A 20,966-nucleotide genomic window follows, 5' to 3' on the forward strand; every position below is an offset into this window, starting at 1 on the left:
TGAGCTAGGTCTTCTACACAATTTGATGTGTGGGAGGAAGTTGCAACAACACGGGGAGAACAAACTCCACCCAAGGCCAGAGCCCAGACTGAAACCCCCACCAACCACTGTGAGGTGGATGTGCTTGACCAGTCTACATTTAGACAATACCTGTTGTACCTGTGATCCAAACACGCCAAGGAAGCTCCACACAAACTCTGATTTTATCATCAACTGGAGAGTGTGATTATTGGTTTTTTTTTTCTTTTGTGATGCCCAAAAATTTGATTATATCATGAAATAAGAAAGCAGTGTGTGGTCTACTCAGTTTGTTCTGCTTTCTTACGTTCTGAGAACCTTTAGTTTGATTTTTATTTATTTATTTATTTTTTAAGCTAAAAAGATGTTCAGAAAAATTCCCTGTGGTCCAAGCATTTTGTTTCAAATATTTCTAGCTCCAGTCTATACGAAAACAGTACTGTGAACCCCTGTACTGGTTAGGGGTTGTGAACGGTTCTTGGGACTATACCAAAAGTTTCCAAGTAATTGACACCTCGAGAAGGAAGTCTATAGATGTCATAAAATGGTTGCCAGTGACTCCTCTGTTGATGAAGGTCAATTAAATACAGGGAGTCCTCAGACTGCGACTGAGATCCGTTGATACAGTCGCGACTTAACTCTGATTTCGACTTGTCGCATTCCACCATTAAAGTCAGAATTTACATCAAAACACTTCGTATAAAAAAACATCATCCATTTTTTTAGCCGCTTATCCTTACGAGGGTTAGCTGCTAACGGGCAGGAAGCAGGGTACACCCTGAACTGGTTGCCAGCCAATCGCGGGACACATCAAAACAAACAGTTGCATTCACAATCACACCTCGGGGGAAATTTAGAGTGTCCAATTAATGTTGCATGTTTTTGGGATTTGGGAGGAAATTGGAGTGCCTGGAGAAAACTCATGCAGGCACGGGGAGAACATGCAAACTCCACACAGGCACGTACAGGATTGAACCCAGGACCCCAGAACTGTGAGGCCTACACTTTCCAGCTGATCCAACGTGCTGCCTTGTATTTAAAAAAAAAAGCAAATACATTGAAATAAACAAGATGATGTACTTAAGCGTTACTGTTGAGAGGTGGATGGAGAAGAAGGGGAGGTTGTGCTTAGCTATTGCAAAGGAACCTGATCCTCAATCCTTGACAAGTATCAAAGATCGTTAGGATCATTGTATCTGACATCGGACCGGAACCCTCCACATACGCTAAAATACGGGCGTTGTCTTTAATAATTGTCACCATGGTCGACCGACGGAAGCTACGGTGGTGTTGGTGTGTCTCCTTTCTCCAAACTTTTCGTGATCTTGAGCTTCGTTTCCATGGTAATGGATTTTCTTTTGGCTGCAGAAGCATTTTTAAAAGAGACAGCTTTCTTCTTTGGGGTGATACTGTCTAAAAAGGAAGGCGAAAAATGCAAAGATACTCCCGGCGCACAAATACGGACAAGCATTAGTGAGACAAAATGGCGTACGCGGGACGGGCCTTGTAAAGTCGCAACGTCTTAGGTCGAGAGCGTCTTAACCTAACGGGTTCCTGTATTTCCTTGCCATCAAGATGGTACATAAAAACAGCAAATAGGTGAGTTTCCAGTGAATAAAGGCCCTGTGAATATACGACAGTACACATCCCTGTACTAATTGCTCAGAACATTTTGTGTATAGCAAAAGATAAAGGTCGGGAAAGTATTTGTACTTTGAACCGAAAAGTTCCAAACATGTTCGCAGCTGCAGATCCCACCCTCCAAAGGAAAGAACAATATCTTGAGTAGCCTAAATATACTGTTCATCATCATCCAGTCGTTACTAGTTTTTGCTCATACGTCTTGGGGTCGAAATACTTTGAAAAAACAAAAGAAAGTGGAATGTACACTGCAATACAAGCTTGGCTTCGTGAGGAGATTCTCCCACCCACAAACCGTAATCTCTCCCAGCAAGTTCGCCAACACAGTTCGTTATCTTTGTCTTGCAAACATACCAAGAACTGTGCCAGTTTTGGTCATTTTTGCTGTCTTCTGAATAAAGTCCGACAAGGGCAGATCATCGGACGTCTCGGAACGATTATTCGAAACCGTTGTGTAGTGTGGAGTATGTAAAGAGTGACTTTCCCCCTTCTTTGATTTGATCACCTTAGAAATCAGGCAATCATCAACGTTAATCCATCCATTTTCTTAGCCGCTTATCCTCACAAGTGTCTGTGGGAGTGCTGGAGCCAATCCCAGCTATCAACAGACACAAGGCGGGGTACGACCTGAACTGGTTGCCAGCCAATCGCAGGGCACATGGAGACACAACAGTCGCACTCACAATCGCACCTCGGGGCAATTTAGAGTGTCCAATGAATGGATGTTTTGGGGATGTTGGAGAAAACCAGAGTTCCTGGAGAAAACCCACACAAGCGAGCCCGGGATTGATTGAACCCTGTTCCTCAGAACTGTGAGGCCATCGCTTTACAGCTGCTTCACCGTGCCGCCTCGTTGTTAATCCTGTTGTTTATTTCCAATGTGAAATTCTGACGTGTGGCCAACTCCCAAGTTGGACTGAGCCGCCGGCTCCAAGATTGTGATGCAAAACAGAACTGCAGCCAATCCAGAGGCTGGGGGGAAAAAAAAGCGACCGAATAGCCAATCATCTGCCTTTGCGTTTTTAGATTTTTTTTCTGGTTTGTGTGACGGGATCAATCTTGGTACGACGGCATATTGTTTGAAGGATGCGATTAATGATTGTCATGTCACAACACGACAATTTGAAATTTAGTCCCGATTTTTTTTACAAGAATTATGGAAATGTAGATTCAGCTTCGCGGGCCAGATAAAAATCGTGGCGGGCCGGATCTGGGCCCCGGGCCTTGAGTTTGACACCTGTGCCTTAGGTTGTTCAGAAAGTGTGTGGGGGGCGGGGGGGCAGCAAAAGATGAAAAGGTGAGTTTTTCGGGAAATAGTTGAGGGTGGGATCCAGGGGGGTTGCAAATATACGAGTGTTGATTTCTCTGCCATGGCTGTTGCCTCAAAATGCTCAGTCTCAAAATCGCGGCCTGCGAGCCATTGGTGGCCCGCGAGATGATATGTTGTGGCCCCAACCTTAATATTGGGCCCTCAACTTTTATATGAATGGCACATTTACAGTGTTGTGTGTGGAGCTGACGAGCTGCCCAATCCCGGTGAGGTAGATGGCTATCGGGGGTGTGACATCGAGCGGACTTGACGCAAGCAGAGAAACAATTTTCAATGAGAGAAAGTTACAGCAGCGTTGCCATGGAGTTTTTAATTTTTTATTGTAGTTTTGCACACAAGTTGTAAACACTAACGTCCTTCATCACCTTCTTTTGTGTTTTTTTTTTTTTTTTTTTAAAAAAAAGGTGTTTGAGAAGATAGCATTGTTTTAAATTTCTAATTTAAATTCCACATATGTACATGTGCGCCGAGGCTGCGTCCCAGCCCCAGCCTGACTCTGCCTCCAGCGGCCCCAAGGTAAATTGAGTTTGAGACCCCTGGGCTACAGGAATCCAAAGCAAAGGTCTTGGAAGTCGTCGTTCTTGGCAATCGTAGCTAAAACGTTCCAATTTTAGATGCCTCCTTGTTCGACCTATAATGGAAGAAAATGGAAAGTATCCTGTTGTGTGAGCTTCATTTAGTCTTTTTACAAACCTTCCAAGCAGTAAACCTCCTAAATATCTGTCATGTTTGCATTATTCTCTAAACAATGGTTCACATTTTTGCACTTGAATAACACTTAAAAAGCGCCCTGTAAAGTTAAAAAAAAAAAAGTTTTTAAACCAGGAAATAGACTGAGACGCATGAACGGTACATATTTATGTCGCGGCTACTTATTTCAACATGGGAGAAGCAACAATTAAGCTTGGTTTACGCTTGACTCATTCCTGAGATCCGGTCTGTGAAATTACGTCATTGTAGCAATCACACCCCCTGTATGCGGTGTACGCAAATTAAAAGTTCCTTGGAAAAATGTTGAAGTATTTGGGTTCAGGTCCTGCATGGGAAAATATGGCAGACTAACAAGAGCTCTTAACAGCTGAAGGAAAGAAGTCTTTTGTACCAATGTGATGATGTTCCACACTGCCCCCTACAGCCGGGGGGATTATTGCCTGATCGTGGGGGCAAGCCAAACAGTATAAATGCTCAAAAGTTGTATTAGGCTTTTTCCATATGTCTCATTTCCATGCAGAATGTATTTCCATCAAGCATAAACTAAGCTTAACATTTTCTACAAAAAGTTCCAGGGCCATTTAATTCTCATTACTTCGGACTGGAAGGTTGCCAATAAATTTGCATTTCCGGCCTTTTTTACGTCTTGGTATTTGTACTTCCCACAACAAGAAAGTTCCAATCGATTGAATTCTGGACTCTTCTAGAAATCATGCTGTACAGGTTCCAAGACCTCTTGAAAGTACTACCCTCGAAGTACTGTTTGAAAAAAAAAAAAAATGACATCGATCAAGTCTTCTTGCCAGCCGAAAAGGTCTCCGCTCAAAAATGTATGCCATTGTATTAATTGAGATTTTATGGATCAGAAGTATCCGTGGTGCTGGTACTGGTCCTTGGTGTTGGTGATTACACATGAAAGAATACTTTTACCAGTAGCGGTCTGAAGGTGGTATGGAACATGCCAAATAAAATGACCAAAACTAGTATGTACAATGTGCCTCCCAAGCACAGCTTAGAAGCACAAGAACAAAATTCCACTGTTTACTTTATCCCCACTGTGTGTATTTTTCTCTATGTATTATGCTCTAGTATCTATATTTTCAGAGACTTTTTAGTTCCTGAACTAAAAGGTTCCAATCACATATGTTCTGGAAATTCCCCCACAACTCGATTTACCAGTAGTACCGTTGGTCCAAACACATCACAGTCCTCCAAAAGGTCCTTGTTCCAGGCTGAAGTTGGACAAGAACAACAACAATATAGAAAAGTGTCTTCATGTAAAGAGAATCTCCTCCCAGGCGCAAGCTGTCTGTCATCTTGGCGTGAATTCTTTCCATGATATTTCATGCTTTGTCATTTTTAGCAGTTAACTTCTTTTTACTTTTGAATGATTACTTAAAAATTAAAGTTTCTTAAAAGCTTGCCTCGAAAGATAAATGGTTTGGTCATGATTTGACTGGAACTTTTACTTACTTGTTGCATTATTTTAGTTGTTTTTCATGAACTGCAACGAAGTTATTAATTTTCTATTCTTTTGAAGAACGTGTATATGAGTGAAATTTATATTTGTATTAATTTATAGAACTGATCAAATCATTCTCAGAAAACCTATTGGATCAAATTTACATACTTGAATTTTTTTTTTATACCTCATCTAGAAATTAGTTATTTCAAAGGTTCATTTATGCAATTAAAATTATTTGCATATTATAAACAAGAAAAAAATATTAGAGAATTTTGTTTAGATGTAGAATTAAAGTACAAATACCACAATTGGAAATTAGTTAATTTAAGATCACATTTTACATAATTTATGCAAGGTTTTTTTTTTTGTTTCTTCTATTATTATTATTATTTTTTTTTATCTCATGTACAAATGATGTTGCTGGCTTTCGTCATTTTAAAAAAATTTTTTTTTAAGTGGCCCTATAAGCCCAGTTGTGCGTTTTGTGTTTCCACTCTTGTTTCCTGTTGTTGCTGCTTGGCAAGACTTTAAAATGCCCTGTTTTGTCTTTCAGGTTCCAGCCGTCCAACAGGTGGCGTCCATCGGAAGCCCACCGGTGTTCCTACCCCCTGTCATGCTGTCTCCTGTGTCCATGCCTCCATCGGTGGGATCTATGCCGATCCCACTGCAGATTCAGCCTGAAGCCACTTCAGCAGGTAGGGCAGTCACAGAACCCCCGAGGTGTCTCAACTCCAGCCCGAGGCCCATTTGCAGCCCGTGGCTTTTTCTTAGCGAGCCGCGGCATACTCTAAAAAGACAAATGACATGGCCCATGCCTTCTACTACTTACCGGCCAGGAGAAGAGCAAGAGGGGGGGGGGGGACGGCACAAAATCCAATTGTCAAGATCAATTTAGTCCACATTCTGGTACTGAATGTGGAGTTATGACGCTTCGGCTTAGATACCGGGTTGCTGACCACCGTAAAATGCATCACTTGTCTCCATTAAGGACGATTCAGTCTTGAATGAACGTGTTTTCGGAATGTGGGAGGAAGCCAGAGTATAAGTAGGGCAAACGCCCCACAGGAAAAGAGGTTTGAATCCCTGGTAGCAAAAGTATGGGCTAGATGAGGTAACCATTTGTCCACGGCATAAAGGAAAATATTTTTTTAAGTCTTATTGAGATTTTACTTCTTTTTTTTTTCCAAGTCTTGTTGAAAATTTACTTTTTTTTTTTTTTTTTTGAGAGAAAACTAAAAAACCTTTCTTGCAGACTACTGTTTGTCAGAGTGAAATTTAAATCCTACAGTTAGGAGGTTTTGCTTTTTGGCCAATGATAGCTTGTGACATTTGTCAAATTGGAAAATTGTGTTTAACCTTTAACATGAAACCCCAATAAAAGTAGACACTTTTTCATTGTTTGTTTTTACATGCTTCAATAAATCACTTAAGTATAAAGTGCGATGTCACATTTAGTTTGTTGTAATTCAGTATGTTATGTTTTCAAAAATTAGGCTTTCGTTTGAATCCTTTGATGCAAATGCGATATATTTAACGAGCAGAATATGGACTTTAGACACCACTCACGTAGCAGCGATTGTTGAGGCAACAAAAGTCTAAAATTGCTCATTTTGTGTCTCTTCTGTGCAGGTGTCAAATATCCAACAGAGATGATGGTCGACCGCGAAGGAGACAAACCCTCGGACCTCCAGCTAGGTTCCCCTACGGGCCCCGCCATCAACCCGCAGACCCCCCCGCCGGGTCTCCCGCCGATGCGTCCTCCTCCTCCTCATCATCATCATCATCCTCCTCCTCACGTGCCGCCCTTCCTCTCGCCCCCCAATGCGCCCCACCCCATGATGCCCGGAGGACCCGTGTTCTCCCAGGACAGGTTCCGCATGAGCTTGCCGTTCCCCCCTCGCAGCCCCGTGGTCCACCGACCCCCCTTTTTGCGACCGGACGGCATGATGGCGGGTCGGGCGGGGCCGCCTTTCAGAGGGAGGCCGGGCTTCAGGGGCCCGCCCCGATTCCCCAGAGGAGGCTGGTGATAAACACCGTTGTTGTTGTCCTATCAAAAAGAACAAAGGGGTTGGGGGGTTAGATCTGGCTGTAAATACTGTACATAGTTGCCGTCCATCATCTTTTTGTATATTTGAATGAAAATGAATTTGGTAATGCTCACGTCTAGAAGAAGCCCCAAAGTGTTTTGTTTTGTCGACTCTGCTTCTTCACCTTTTGAGGCAAAAAGAAAAAAAAAATCTGTTCTGTTTTTGTGTCACCCTCTACCGGCACAACAACTCCCGTGTGTCGGATAGCATCATAATGTGGTGTTATTAAAAAGAATACAATAGTTTCAATTCTACTGGATCTCCTTCTTTGATTTGAAAGACATCCTATTGGCTTACCGCTGCCATTATTTTGAACCATTTCCGTTCGATACAAATTTGCGACAACAGTGGGCCTTTAAAAAAAGCAATCATTAGCTACTCTTAAGTTAAATGACCTATATTTGGTTTTAATGTAAAGAAAATGAATAAATAAAAGCGACTCAACTTGTTCCCATGCACAAGAGCGAAGTTGAGATCCCAAATTGTTTTGTGCAGTATTAAAAAGGCTAGATGGTAAAGCGTTGGCCTCACAGTTCTGAGGTCTCGGGTTCAATCCCAGCCCCATTTGTGTGGAGTTTGCATGTTCTCCCCGTGCCTACGTGGGTTTCCTCCGATCACTCCGGTTTCCTCCCACATCCCACAAACGTGCAACATTAATTGGACACTCTAAATTGCCCGTAAGTGTGATTGTGAGTGTTTGGCTATTTGTCTCCATGTGCCCTATGATTGGCTGGCAACCAGTTCAGGGTGTACCCCGCCTCCTGCCCAGTGACAGCTGGAATAGGCTCCAGCACTCCTCGCAACCCTCGTGAGGATAAGCGGCAAATAAAATGGGTGGATGGATGGATGGATGAAAAAGGCTATAAATAAAGAAATCCTTTCTAAATTAGAATAGCATAAAAAACTTTAAAAATTCATTCTTTTACTACAATTATTTTTTTTTTCACTTTGATGACTATACGTTACAAAATTCACCAGATTTTGAATATTAAAAGAAAAAAAAATTAAAAACACCCATTTTCACAATCTGCTTCCTGAAAACTGTTCCTATTGAAATGAATTTTAAGAAATCTAATGTATTTTGATTATTGATTTGTATATACAGTATATATCAATTAATTTTTTATCTATTTAAGTACATTTAACAATCACTTAAAATTATTTATACAGTATATATGAACAATCATTGTTTTATTATAGTTGCTCATTGGTGTAAGCATAATATGAGATTGCGTTACCAAAGCAGGCAGCTGTTCACATTTGTATTTTGTTTTACTACTTGTTTAATGACTCACTTCTTGATCATCAAATTAAGTTGTGACATTTGAAGAAGAAAAGAAAATACTCAACGTGTAGTTGGCACAAACTATGTTAAAATAATTTGCACTGTCTCTGCAAGTATCTAAAATAGTTCAATATTTAGAAAAGATTTCCCCATACATGGGGAAAAGCTTGCGCGTGGCGTCGGGGGTGATATTATGGGATGCCGCGTCCTCTTTGCAACACAATCAACAATTGCTCGCGCGTGCCCGTCAGTAAGTCAACCAGGAATCGGCGGCGATTGGCTGCGCGCGTCCCGTGACGTCCACGCGCATCCACTTGCGCGCATCTCCACCAGGGGGAGAGGGGCTCCACCACCCCCTTCTCCTCCCGTCCGCTGCGTGGAAGCAACACGCGTGGAACGCGGGGCGACGATGTCACGATGGACGCCGGCGGCGCACCGCGAGGTACGTGGACGGAGCGTCGTAGTCGTAGTCGTAGTGCACCCCGGAAGTGGGACGTTATCCCGGTCGCGGCAAGGATAAATAACCCCTGTGCGCGTGCACGTCTATTCCCGCGTGGACACTTTGAGTCGCAACGGGAATGTGGCGTCCGCGCACGTACCGCGCGGAGTCGGTCGCTCATTCATTTCGCTGCGTTTCATTTGCACGCGCGGAAACGTTCTGACGTCAATGCTGGCGGTGCGCGTGCGTGCGTGCATGCGTGCGTGCTCTGCCTGCGTGAAATTGTTGCATTTTTGTCGTCACGTAGCTCACGCAGCCCTTTGAGCGTTCTGATGATGATGATGATGAGGGAAGCCTTCCTTGCTTCTTACAGGTGTAAAAATAAGTCAACCTGCCGAATGGAAATAATGCATCGTCTGGGCGACCTGAAGTAATCCAGTAATCTCCTCCGACGTCCAAGATGCTTATCCTCAAGAGGGTCGCAGGAGTGCTGGAGTCGCAGGGCAGACATAGAAACCGTCGCTGAGTGGGAACTGAACCCACGCTGCCTGCAACCAAGTCAGGCAAGTGCGCCACTACACTATCAGTGTAGTCATAACAATTCATCTGTTTTCTCACAGCATTTTGCTGTAAAACTCACCTATTGGCTGTTTTTCTGCTTTTCCGTAAATATCATATTATAAGCTGTCCACAAAGACCTGTATAACTAGCATAGTTCCATTGTACCATGGTCCCTTAATATACAAGTGATCCGATTTTTGACATTTTCAAGATATAGCTGTCACCTGAATATTTTTTTTTTTTTTTTTGCTTTGACTTGTGAGCAAAAAATTGACATACGAGTGCTGTATGGAGAGTAAAATGACAAGCAGCAGTGTGACAAATAGTGAACAGTTCTAAAGCTTTAAGGTCTTTAATGCCACTCCAAGTTAAATTATATTTAGGTATGTTTTTACAAAAAGTTCTTAAAAGATTGAATGCATCTGAAATGAATACAAGGATATATATATATATATATATATATATATATATATATATATATATATATATATATATATATATATATTTTTTTTTTTTTTCCCATTATTTTCAATGGGGAAACGACAAATTAGCGGCACGATGGATCAGCTGGAATAGTGTTGGGCTCACAGTTCTGGGGTCCCGGGTTCAATTCCGGACCCGCCTGTGTTTGCATGTTCTCCCCAAGCCTGCGTGGGTTTCCTCTGGGCACTCCGGTGTCCTCCCACATCCCAAAAACATGCAACATTATTTGGACACTCTAAATTGCCCCTCGGTGTGATTGTGAGTGCGACTGTTTGTCTCCATGTGCCCTGCGATTGGCTGGCAACCAGTTCAGGGTGTACCCCGCCTCCTGCCCGTTGACAGCTGGGATAGGCTCCAGCACTCCCCGCGACCCTTGCGAGGATAAGCGGCAAAGAAAATGGATGGATGGATTATAGAGTCTTTAAACAAGCACATGTGGTGCATTTTTTTTAAAATCATCTATAAACCACTTATTTTTAAGTGTAAAGTTTTCTGAGGGGTATTAAACTGTTTAGAGACCAGATTTTGTTGTTTTCACGGTTTAAAGATAATATTATAATTTTTGGGGCGGTGGCGTCAGTGATTTGCAGTTTTCTGCTTTGCGTGGCATGTACTAACAAGGACAACATGCGGTATTGCTCCTCATATTGTTGTTGTCGCCGTATTCCAATGAATGGGCTGATGTAGTTTTTGTTTCATTGAGTTTCTGACCGTTTTGTCCCTCCTCCCTCAAAGACACGACGTGTTGTCCGCCACCCACGCTGGATGGAACGTTCTACGCGGCCCGATTGCGTCGTCCGCCCGTCATTGCGTCGCTTTGTCTCTGGCGTCCGCGAGCCAACGTTGCGGACAAGCGGCTCGTTTTTATTCGCCTGCCGTATTTGGCCAGCGTCCACGCGCGGCCCACTCCGCGCATACCACCACGGTCATTAGCATTGGAAACACTCCCAGATGGGCGGACTTGGGACTGACTCGCTTGGCTCGACATTATCAAAGTTTTGATTCCCTCCGTGTGTGTGTGTGGTGCCTGAGCCCCACTGAAGAAAATTAAAATAGTTAATTTTCAGTTCCACGTGATTGAAGTGGGCGGCACGGTGGACTGGTTAGAGCACAGGTGTCAAACTCAAGGCCCGGGGGGCAGATGTGGCCCGCCACATTATTTTATGTGGCCCGCGAAGCCAAATCTAGAGTGTCAATTTCCATGATTCTTGTAAAAATCTGTACCAAAATTTCAAATTGTCATAGATCATAAATGGTAAAGTTGAGATATTACAAGTATTTTTATGTTACAAAACGTGAATAGTTGAAAAACACATTACCCTTGATTTCTGGTTCCAAAACTAGTTCATAAATTGATGATGTAAATATGATGAGATGATTACATATTTTTGTTCCACAGTCATAATGGCCCTCTGAGGGAAACTGGAACAACAATTGTGGCCCGCAAGAAAAATGAGTTTGACACCCCTGGGTTAGAGCATCTGCCTCACCGTTCTCAGGACCGGGGTTTAAATCCCGGCCCTGCTTGTCTGGAGTTTGTACGTTCTCCCTGTGCCTGTGTGGGTTTTCTCCGGCCACTCTGGTTGTGAGTGCGAAGGGTTATTTCCTTCTCTGTGCCCCGCGATTGGCTGGCGACCAGTTCAGGGTGTACCCTGCCTCCTGCTCTATAACAGTTGGGATAGGCTCCAGCACGCCCACGACCCCTGTGAGGATAAGCGGCTCAGAAAATGGATGGCTGGGTGATTAATAATGTGGTAAACGTAATCATTTCCTACTCTTTTCCTAAAAAATATTCAAGTAATCTACAGTATGTTAATCTAACATAATTTAATCATCCATAACCGATCTTTTTCTTTTCATTTTCTCACTGTTTTTATGTACAGTAAATTGAAGTTATTTTCTGTCAGTGATTCTCAGTGTAGTACTAGTTGTACATTGGAATGTACCACTGAATTAGACAATCACACAATGCACGCTGTTACTTTGCCTTAAACCTTTCAGTTTTTTTTTCTTTTTGTAATCCAGAATTACATTCATTAAGTAAAGATCAGTTAGCTGCATTTTTTTTAATATTATAGATTACAGCAGAGCTCAGCAACCTTTTTGAGGCTGAGGGCTACTTGGTGAGCACCGATCGTATGAAGGGCTACGTGGCCTGTTTGCGGCAAATTTCAGACTCAGTTCATTTCAAATACATGTTTTTGTTTTAATTTATTGCAGTAAATGACATTACAGGTATTTTAAAATTCCAATTCACGTAAGCAAATCAGATTCAGAATTTAAAGCACAAATAATAGTAACAATTTGTGGTCTATGGTATTTTAAAACATACCTCGCGGGCGCCTTATATGGTCCTCGCGGGCTACCATTCGCCCGCGGGCACCGCGTTGGTGACCCCTGGATCAGAGGCAGACCCATTGCTCCACGGCAGCATACAAAAGTAGCACGTCGTAGAGTTGCAGCACGAGGACTGTGCACTCGTTAGCCGAGTGTCCGCTCTTGTTTGTACACTTGATGTGTCGTTAACGCGTCATTAACGTCTCCTTTAATCGCACGGAGGTCCGTAGCGACATTTCGGGGCTTGCCAATCTTACTTTGCGTCGAATCAATGAAATGATCTTTGCAAATGTCCGAATTTGACATTCCTGATTTTCGGCAGTTGCTTGTATCAGATGTTGCCTTTTCCATGAAAACTAACACTTTAGCATCTTCTGAATTCTTGTTTTGTCTTCTTTTTACAATCTGTCCCTTTTTGGTCTTTTGCGCATGGTAGACGTGTACTCATGTAAAAACCAAGGCAGCATCATATTTAAAAAAAAAAAACCATCATCCACCATCTTCTGGCTCGTTGGGGCTCAAGAGAGAGGAAACAGACCACTGCAGCAAAATGGAGACTGTGGAGTATTCGTATTTTTCTTTCTTTATTTGTCGTTGTCATCACAGAGACGCAGCTGCATCTGGATGTGCCCCAAACATCTTTTTGACTAAGCTCAAAATGGCTCCCCCAGCTCGGGCCGTGCAGGTTGCGCATCTCGCCGTGAATCCTCAATGACTTTTTGCGTCTTTGATGTCGACCCTCGAGAGGCTTCCGGCCCGCTTTCGGAATCCCGGCTAATGATCTCGCGTCTCGGCCCGAATGGTGCGTTCGTGCGCTCGACGTGTTCTCATCCCCACCCCCCCCCCCTTCCGTCTCGACTCGTACGTTGACTCGTTGGTACTGTGAAGATCGTCAAGAAAATGCTTGGGCCGTGTGAGCGTTGATTTTTTTTTTTCGCCCCTACAGACTTTTAAGTATTTGTATTCATAAAAATACCTCAGGGTTTCAGCCTTGCAGGATATACATTTTCTCCCGTTACAAAAAGATATGTATGCTGAATTGCCACTATCAAAGAAATCCTACAATTTACCAAGGATCTTCATTGTTTTACGAAAAGCGGTAGTGTGATTTTTGTCGAGGAAAAGAATTACCAATTTTTAAAATGGTTGTTTGGTTAACTGAAAATAAAATATTCATTGATTAGGGAAACATGCTAGTTTTGTCAGAATTGCCTTCAAGATTTCCAAAAACGCTAGCATTCGAGTTACCAGAAACTCAATTGTCCTCAGAGTTTACGACGAAGGCCACATTCGTTTTGTTAACCACACTGTCTTCAATATTTAGTCTTTTATTAAAAAAAAAACATTTTCTTCAGCATGTATTTATACCCTATCAATATGGCTTCCGCTACAGTAGTGTACTAATGTATGCTAATGTTTTTTGGGGTTTTTTTTTTGCTTTATTGGTCCATGTCGTCGCCCCGGGGATCGCACATTAGTCCATAGCGATCTAGGTTTTTTTTTGTTTTTTTGTGTGTGTGTGTGTGGGGGGGGGGGTTCCGCGATACACTGAATCCGCAATAGGTGATCCGCGAAGTAGAGAGGGATTATTGTACTTACATTTTTCCCGAACACAACGTACTTTAGGCTGGTTAAAGTTTTTTTTAAATTATTAACAAAGAGCACTGATTTTTAAGATCTGAACCAATTTTTTAAAAAATTGAACAATCTTAAACTTAATGAAGATGAAAGCATATCTATGTTAAAAATATTCCCTATCCCAACACCTTGTATCTTTTTGGGTGCATGGAACTATGTTGACATCATGGGTATAGATAGATAGATAGATTTTGATTTGATTTTGTGATTTTAAGATACATACCTAGCAACTAAACGAGTTGTGTTTTAGGCAGGCTAGCTAGCTAGCTATCTAGCAGAATAAATAGCTAAACAAAGTTTTTAATGAGTGGTTTATAAGATACTTTACTATGTGTTTAAAATGACTACTGAAGTGAATAAGCAAGAGAGGTATTGCGAGATACACAAATAGAATTTTTTTTTAGATATAACTAAAACAGTTTTGTGTTTTTTGAAAGCTCACTAATGTATTTGCAGAATCGCTAACTAGGATAAATAGATAGATAGATAGATAGATAGATAGATAGATAGATAGATAGATAGATAGATAGATAGATAGATAGATAGAGATAGATAGATAGATAGATAGATAGATAGATAGATAGATAGATAGATAGATAGATAGATAGATAGATAGATAGATAGATAGATAGATAGATAGATAGATAATCTGAAAGAAATTACTGCCCACCAAAAAAGCTTTTTAGTCTTTTAGCGTACAGCGTACATAGCACAAGATTAGACATAGCTGTGTCCTGCCTGACTAAATTAAGATCAGGCAGCAATATGCCACCAGGTGGCACTGAAGCATTGTTTTTTATATTCGACATGGCTTTAGCCTGAATACAAAACAGCATCCTTCTTCGACTTTACAAGTACAGCGGACCCCTGTATACTTGTAGTTTGGAGGATTTTTTTTCCCTCACATTTTTTTCATTTATTTTTTTATGGTTTTGGTCTTTTTTCTTTTTTGAGGGTGGGGGGGGGGGCAGGTAACAAAAACGGCAGTCCATTCAACTCAATTCTAATGCGTGTGAATGATTTGCGGATTTTGGCTATTGGGGGTGGTCCACCGTATGACGTCGTTGTTTTTTGACTGATTGAGACAGTCGGGTGGTCTGAGCGCTTTTTAGTTTTTGTGTGTGTGTGTGTTCTGGCTTGACTGTGCTGAGTCAGCAGACGCCCGATGTTGAATCTACGCCGCATTTGTTAATTGCGACTGGAGCCGACGTGAGACGCGTTAGCTCGTGTCGTTTTCGTCGGCATTTTGTTGCTCCCGTCGTCCTCTTCGCTCGTTCGCGATGAGCGGCGTCGGACCGCCGGGATGAATTTATGCGGCCCTTTTCTCATCAGGGCGGCTGCTCGAGAATTGCACTAATAGAGCCGTGCTGAGTCAATTATTAAGTGACCTTTTATTTCGAGCCACTCCGGCTGTGATTTTAGCCTTCCGGGCAGGTTTGACGTAAGTTTATTAGGCTCCCGCGTGCTGGCGCCACCTCCACTCTTTCCACATTTGGGGGAAAGAAGACGTGAGAACAAAACCTGGGCCTCTGCTCCTCATTAAGTGCAAGTTAAAGATGCCGGGCGAAGGGATCAAGTCGCGGAGTGGGAATTTCTATAATGAAGCGCGGTTGGTCACGTTTCGCCCGACGAGCGTACGACGTGGAACCGACGGCGTCTTTGGATGACGGTGATCCAAACGAGTCAAGGTGTAATCTTCTGAGACAAAAGTTTGTCGCGTATGAAAGCGAGGTAGTTGCACGGTGCGTGAAAATGTACTGATCCTCCGACGGTAATTTCGATATACAGTGGTGCGTCAGTTCTCAAACACAAGCCGTTCCAGAAGGCCGGAACGTTTGAAAACCGAAGCGCGTTTTCCCATTACAATGAATGGAAAGGAACAGAACACGCACACCAGATTTGTACTCGGCTATCAAATCCTTTTCGAAGTCGATAGTTTTACACACCAGTTTCCTTTTTTCAGCACCAGCAGTTCCGCTTGCCTTCTTTGGAGCCGTGATCGGGGGTTAACGTTGCTCAATTGGAAGAAAAAAAAAAGTCACTACCGGGACACGTTCGCTTGCAGAGGAGTGTGTGGGTCAACTCTTTGCGCGTAACGTCATTTCCGTTTTTTTCTTTTTTTTTCGGGGGTCCGTTCAAAAGCACAATAACGAATCATTGTGGGTCAGCTGGTCGGGTCGTTCGAATACCGATTTTCGTTCGAAAACCAAAGCAAAAAAATCGTGCGAAAACCGAGGTACCACTGTAGTCCAATGCTATAACATAGTACTTACTTACCTTGTCATAGTGAGATTAGAATTTTTTTTCTCTCGAAAAGGTGTAAAATAATTTCTGGTAAAAGTATTAATGTAATTCCTGTAAAATTCTGACATTTAAAAAAAAAAATTGTTTTCTGGATGTGGCAGGATCTCCCCCCATTTTTTGTTGAGGGGCGTGGGAGGGTGATTCTAAGCAAATTTGTCCTTGCATTTTAATTTTTCATCCCTTGCGTATTTGGATGTCTGCAGGCCTCACATTAACAGTATTTTGGAGACGAGTGACGTGCGTAAACTCGATGGCTCTTTTTGCAGTGGGTGGGAGGTTCTGGTGAATGGGGCAATTATAGAGCAGACGAGGGAGGCCAGCACGCATTCCTACCGCCTGCAGCTTTGGCTGGAGGGAGGGAGGGAGGGAGAGAGGGAGGGAGGGGGGCATTTCCAAAGAGTCCTTCCTCGCTGCGTCCATCCCTCCTTCACTTGTACAACTCAGCCCGGCGCGTGAGGGCAGGGGGTCTGAGCCGGCCTTGAGGATCACCGATGGGGTGCGCTTTGTGAAGCCGCTTTGAGAGCGGTCGGGACCGTAAGTTGATGCATCTTGTCTTTGTTTGCATTCGCTGATGAGAAATGGACACTTTTGGAAAACGGGTTGGCATGAGTTTGCACGTGGGCTTCTCAACTTTGATGTGTGTGTGTGTGTGTGTGTGTGGTGTGTGTGTGTGTGTGTGTGTGTTGTGTGTGTGTGTGTGTGTGTAAGTGTGTGTATGGCTCTGCCATAGCTTGGAATCAGGGTGGGGCAACCAACCACGTCATGTTACTACCTGTAGCCCCCCACCCACCTGCCCTGCAGCGACCTTTTGTGTACGGGCGTGTTGCCGATTGTAATGATAAAAGTCCTTGTTGTTGTTGTGGGGAATTGGAAATATGTGTTCAATGGTCAAGTGGCGCTTGGGCCTGTCTCGAAAACACCCCGGAGGCCACAGAATCGCAAGATATTTTTTATAATATTAAATGAATGGAGATACCGTGTAGGGCTGTAGCTAATGATCTTTTGAAATAATCGATTATTCTTTGGATTTATCAATTAATTGGATTTTTTTTTTCTTTAGTCAAAAACAGGACATTTTTCAAATGTCCACAAATTGATTCCGATTCACTTACTGGTTTGTTGTCAGAAAAGGCAAAACTGTTGATCATTATTTTCTGAAGTAAAAGCAGACGTTTTCAAAAGTATTTAATTCATTTATCAATGTATTTATTAGGGTAGGGGGTTATACAGAAAATTAATCACGCTGCTTTCATGGAGGAATACGTAAATCAAATACAAATCTGATGAGAGGGTGAAATTTGGATACTTTTAAGCTAAACAATGTCTTGAAATGATGAAGTGATTTTCCTAATATTTGCTTCTTCATTTGATGTCGATGAATCGATTCATTGTTGCACCTCCACAATCGTCTTTTTATCTAGCATTACTTGCGCATGCGGCGCCCACGCTGACGTCACCAATGCGTGTATTTTGTTTGCCTTTCTACTCGATACTCACGTGCTCAGTTTTGAAAATTTAACTGCAGTTCCTCTCCAAGCCAGAAATGTGGCAACCGTTAGTTTTGGCTAGGACGTTCCTCAGCACATTTTGGCCATTTCTGGTGGCCATTTTGACTTACCTTTCCTTAACAAGGAAGAAAGCAACAACAATGGCGGCCGTGGTAGCGTGTCAATTTGGAGAAAAGGACTTAAATGACCAAATGATGCGTTTATTTACGCTGCAAAATCGATTGAGAAGGTGGCAACGTAGGTGGTACGTGGAGCCGGGAGTAACTGCGAGCACGTCATCACAGCATCTGACTAAAATGGGCCGATCGCTACTTATGAGCACCGCGGCTTTCCCTGCGTGGCAACTTTTCTTTTTTTGACGTGTGCTAATGCGCAGGTCATGTGACCGCGGGAGTATAAAGTGGCCTTTAATCCTACTTCCCTTCAAATTGTACCATGCTACTTTTCAGTTTTTATATTTTTCTACCAGCTACCTTTTTCCTGTTCAATGCATGCAGCAAAATCTCAACCCCCCCCTCCCCAAAAAAAAAAACAGCATTGTTTCCCTTGAGCTCCAGAATCACAACAAATGTTAAAATACAAAACTCTTTAATACACACTTTAAAATTCACATATTTGTCCAGCAGGTGGTGTTACTTTCGCCCCCACATTCAAAGCATGCAGGCAAATTTCACACCTTCCATTGTTCCCTACAATGGGATCCTGCTACTGAAATGATAAAGTGCTTCCTAGTGAGTTGCAAATGTGAGTAAGATGGTCAAACGCAAAGGGGCACATCCTGAAACTGGGAGGAGTGTGACTGAGTTCATTAACAAAACAAAAAAAAAAAGGCCCAGCATTGTTTCCGGCCTGAAAGCTCCAGAATCACAGTAAAAATAGTAACCTCGAAGTTTTTCAGTCACTCTTGATTGTTATGTTTTTCCACCGCCTGGTCCTACTTTCCCCGCAGTTCAAAGCATGGAGCAAAACGATTCGTTTTCGACAGGGGTGCCATGTTACTGAAGTGCGTTTGTGAATTTCAAATGGATTCGAAATGGTCAAAGTCAAGGAGAAATCTGCCAGAGTGCATTGTGAAGTCGGGAGGGGGTGCGCATGCATACATGTGTGTGTGTGTGTGAGTTCATTTTAAAATCCTCACATTGTGTTCCTCCGAAAACCCCCCTGGGTCCCCCCCCCCCCTGTAGTGAGAACCGCTCATCTGGTGTCATAGTCATGGAAATGCGTTGACCAGCTTTCCGCCGTATGCTCATCCCCAAGGTTGTCTCTTTTGTTGTCTTTTCTTTTAAAAGACACGCACGTTCTCCACAAATGTGAAAGTCGCGTGTTTGTTTATTGCGCAGAAACTAATTTGGCCCCTCCGGCGCTCCCTGGAGGAGCCAAACAATCGTAATCGCGCTTTAAGCCGACGGCGCAAAGCCCGCACTGTCCATTTGAGTTCGTCTGGGATCAGGCGCTCCATTAGCTTGTTAGCGCAAAAACAAGCACCTGAAAGCTCTCCCGTCTTCCAAAGTCTCACGAAATGCTCTTAATTTGCGTCGATAAGCGTTTTTGAATGCGCGTCGTCCGCTGTGAGCTAATGTTGTCGTTCTTAAACCAGCAACCTATCACAAAACAGTCAAAAGAACATGACAAGTTTGCTACATGCCAGAAATGTGGAGGAATAGTTAGTGCCATCTGGTGGACAAATACAGCGGTACCTTCAGATGCGAATGCCTCGACCTTTGAGTTTTATTTATGTATTTATTTCTGGTCTTGAGATATGAGCAAAAATTTGAAATATTGGTGTGCTTCAGACCCCCGCCGCTAGGTGGCAGCAGTGAACATTTGCCGACCATCGATTCACAAAGTTTTCATTGCAGTAGGACAAATCAGGTGCTAATGCCAATGCGTCATTTTCAGGGAAGCCCAACCACCGACTATTTTGTTGTAAGATTATATACATGCAGACTCTTAAAAATGAAAGAATAGACCACGGGTGTCAAACTCAAGATCCGGGGGCCAGGTCCGGCCCACCGCATGATTTTATGTGGCCCTTGAAGGCAAATCATCTGTTCTGATTTTTGTTCAAATCTGTATCAAAATTTCCAATAATTCATGTCATATAAATGATAACATTGCGTTACTGCAAGCATGTTTGTGTTACCAAACATCAACAATTGTTGCGAAACCCATTACCCTTGATATCTGATTACAAAAGAAGTCCATGAATTTCATCTGTAAATACAATTAGGCGGCTAAAAATTTTCATAGTGGCCCTCTGAGGGAAACCATAACTACAATGTGGCCTGTGAAAAAAATGAGTTTGACACCCCTGGAATAGTCTTTTTACCAGCCACCCCCCCCCCCCAAAAAAAAAAAAAAGACATTGGAAAGTTTTACTGAATTTCGTAGTGTCTCCCAGAAATTGGTGAAAATCTATATATTTTTAAAACAAACTATTAAGTATAGTGACTTTTATCCAAATGTTTTTTGTTTTTGTGACGGGCCAAAAATCTGAACAACGGGGGAGTGGCTTTTGATGACAAAATATGAAGGTATTCACATTTAGGGTGCTATTCACCAAACGTCACATCAACCTCGCATTGTTTTGGAGCCGCATTTATAGGGAACGTACTCAGTGTCATACGCCCTGTGTGTGTACTGTCACATTTATGACGGGCATATTTTTCTAACTACCACAACACATGCAAAATATAACCGTATACATAATCTGTTCCAGTGGAAAATGCTTCAGCTAGTTGGACTTCCAGCCTCTGATGGCAGCCATGTTGTCTTTGTCACGCTTATGTTGTAATGTGGGGACAGACATGTAAATTCTAAAATGGTGAAGTACTCCTATCTCCTGCTGATTCTACTTCTTCTTTTCCTTTCGGCTTGTCCCGTTAGGGGTCGCCACAGCGTGTCATCTTTTTCCATCTAAGCCCATCGCATGCATCTTTCTCTCGAACACCCAACTGTCCTCATGTCCTCCCTTACAACATCCATCAACGTTTTCTTTGGTCTTCCTCTCGCTTTCTTGGCTGGCAGCTCCATCCTCAGCACCCTTCTACCAATATACTCACTCTCTCGCCTCTGAACATGTCCAAACCATCGAAGTCTGCTCTCGCAAACCTTGTCTCCAAAACATCTAACTTTGGCTGTCCCTCTAACAATTGCCCC

At 42.8% G+C, this 20,966-nt stretch overlaps 2 protein-coding genes across 2 annotated transcripts in view; both read left to right on the plus strand.

Annotated features, from left to right (window-relative positions):
• LOC133504770 (SR-related and CTD-associated factor 4-like) overlaps window positions 1-7,497 on the plus strand; it is a 33,228-nt gene extending 25,731 nt beyond the window's left edge. Inside the window, exons 17-18 of the mRNA XM_061827355.1 lie at window positions 5,719-5,860; window positions 6,795-7,497. Coding sequence (XP_061683339.1) covers window positions 5,719-5,860; window positions 6,795-7,192 — 540 coding nt within the window. The 3' untranslated portion in view covers window positions 7,193-7,497. The remainder of the gene's footprint in view (window positions 1-5,718; window positions 5,861-6,794) is intronic.
• Window positions 7,498-9,514: 2,017 nt separating this feature from the next.
• Window positions 9,515-20,966, plus strand: part of tiam1b (TIAM Rac1 associated GEF 1b) — a 46,529-nt gene continuing 35,077 nt past the window's right edge. The window contains exon 1 of the mRNA XM_061826578.1: window positions 9,515-9,539. The gene's annotated coding sequence lies outside the window, so the exon portion shown is untranslated. The remainder of the gene's footprint in view (window positions 9,540-20,966) is intronic.

This window comes from Syngnathoides biaculeatus, chromosome 8 (assembly GCF_019802595.1).
Source record: "Syngnathoides biaculeatus isolate LvHL_M chromosome 8, ASM1980259v1, whole genome shotgun sequence".
Taxonomy (NCBI): Eukaryota; Metazoa; Chordata; class Actinopteri; order Syngnathiformes; family Syngnathidae; genus Syngnathoides; species Syngnathoides biaculeatus.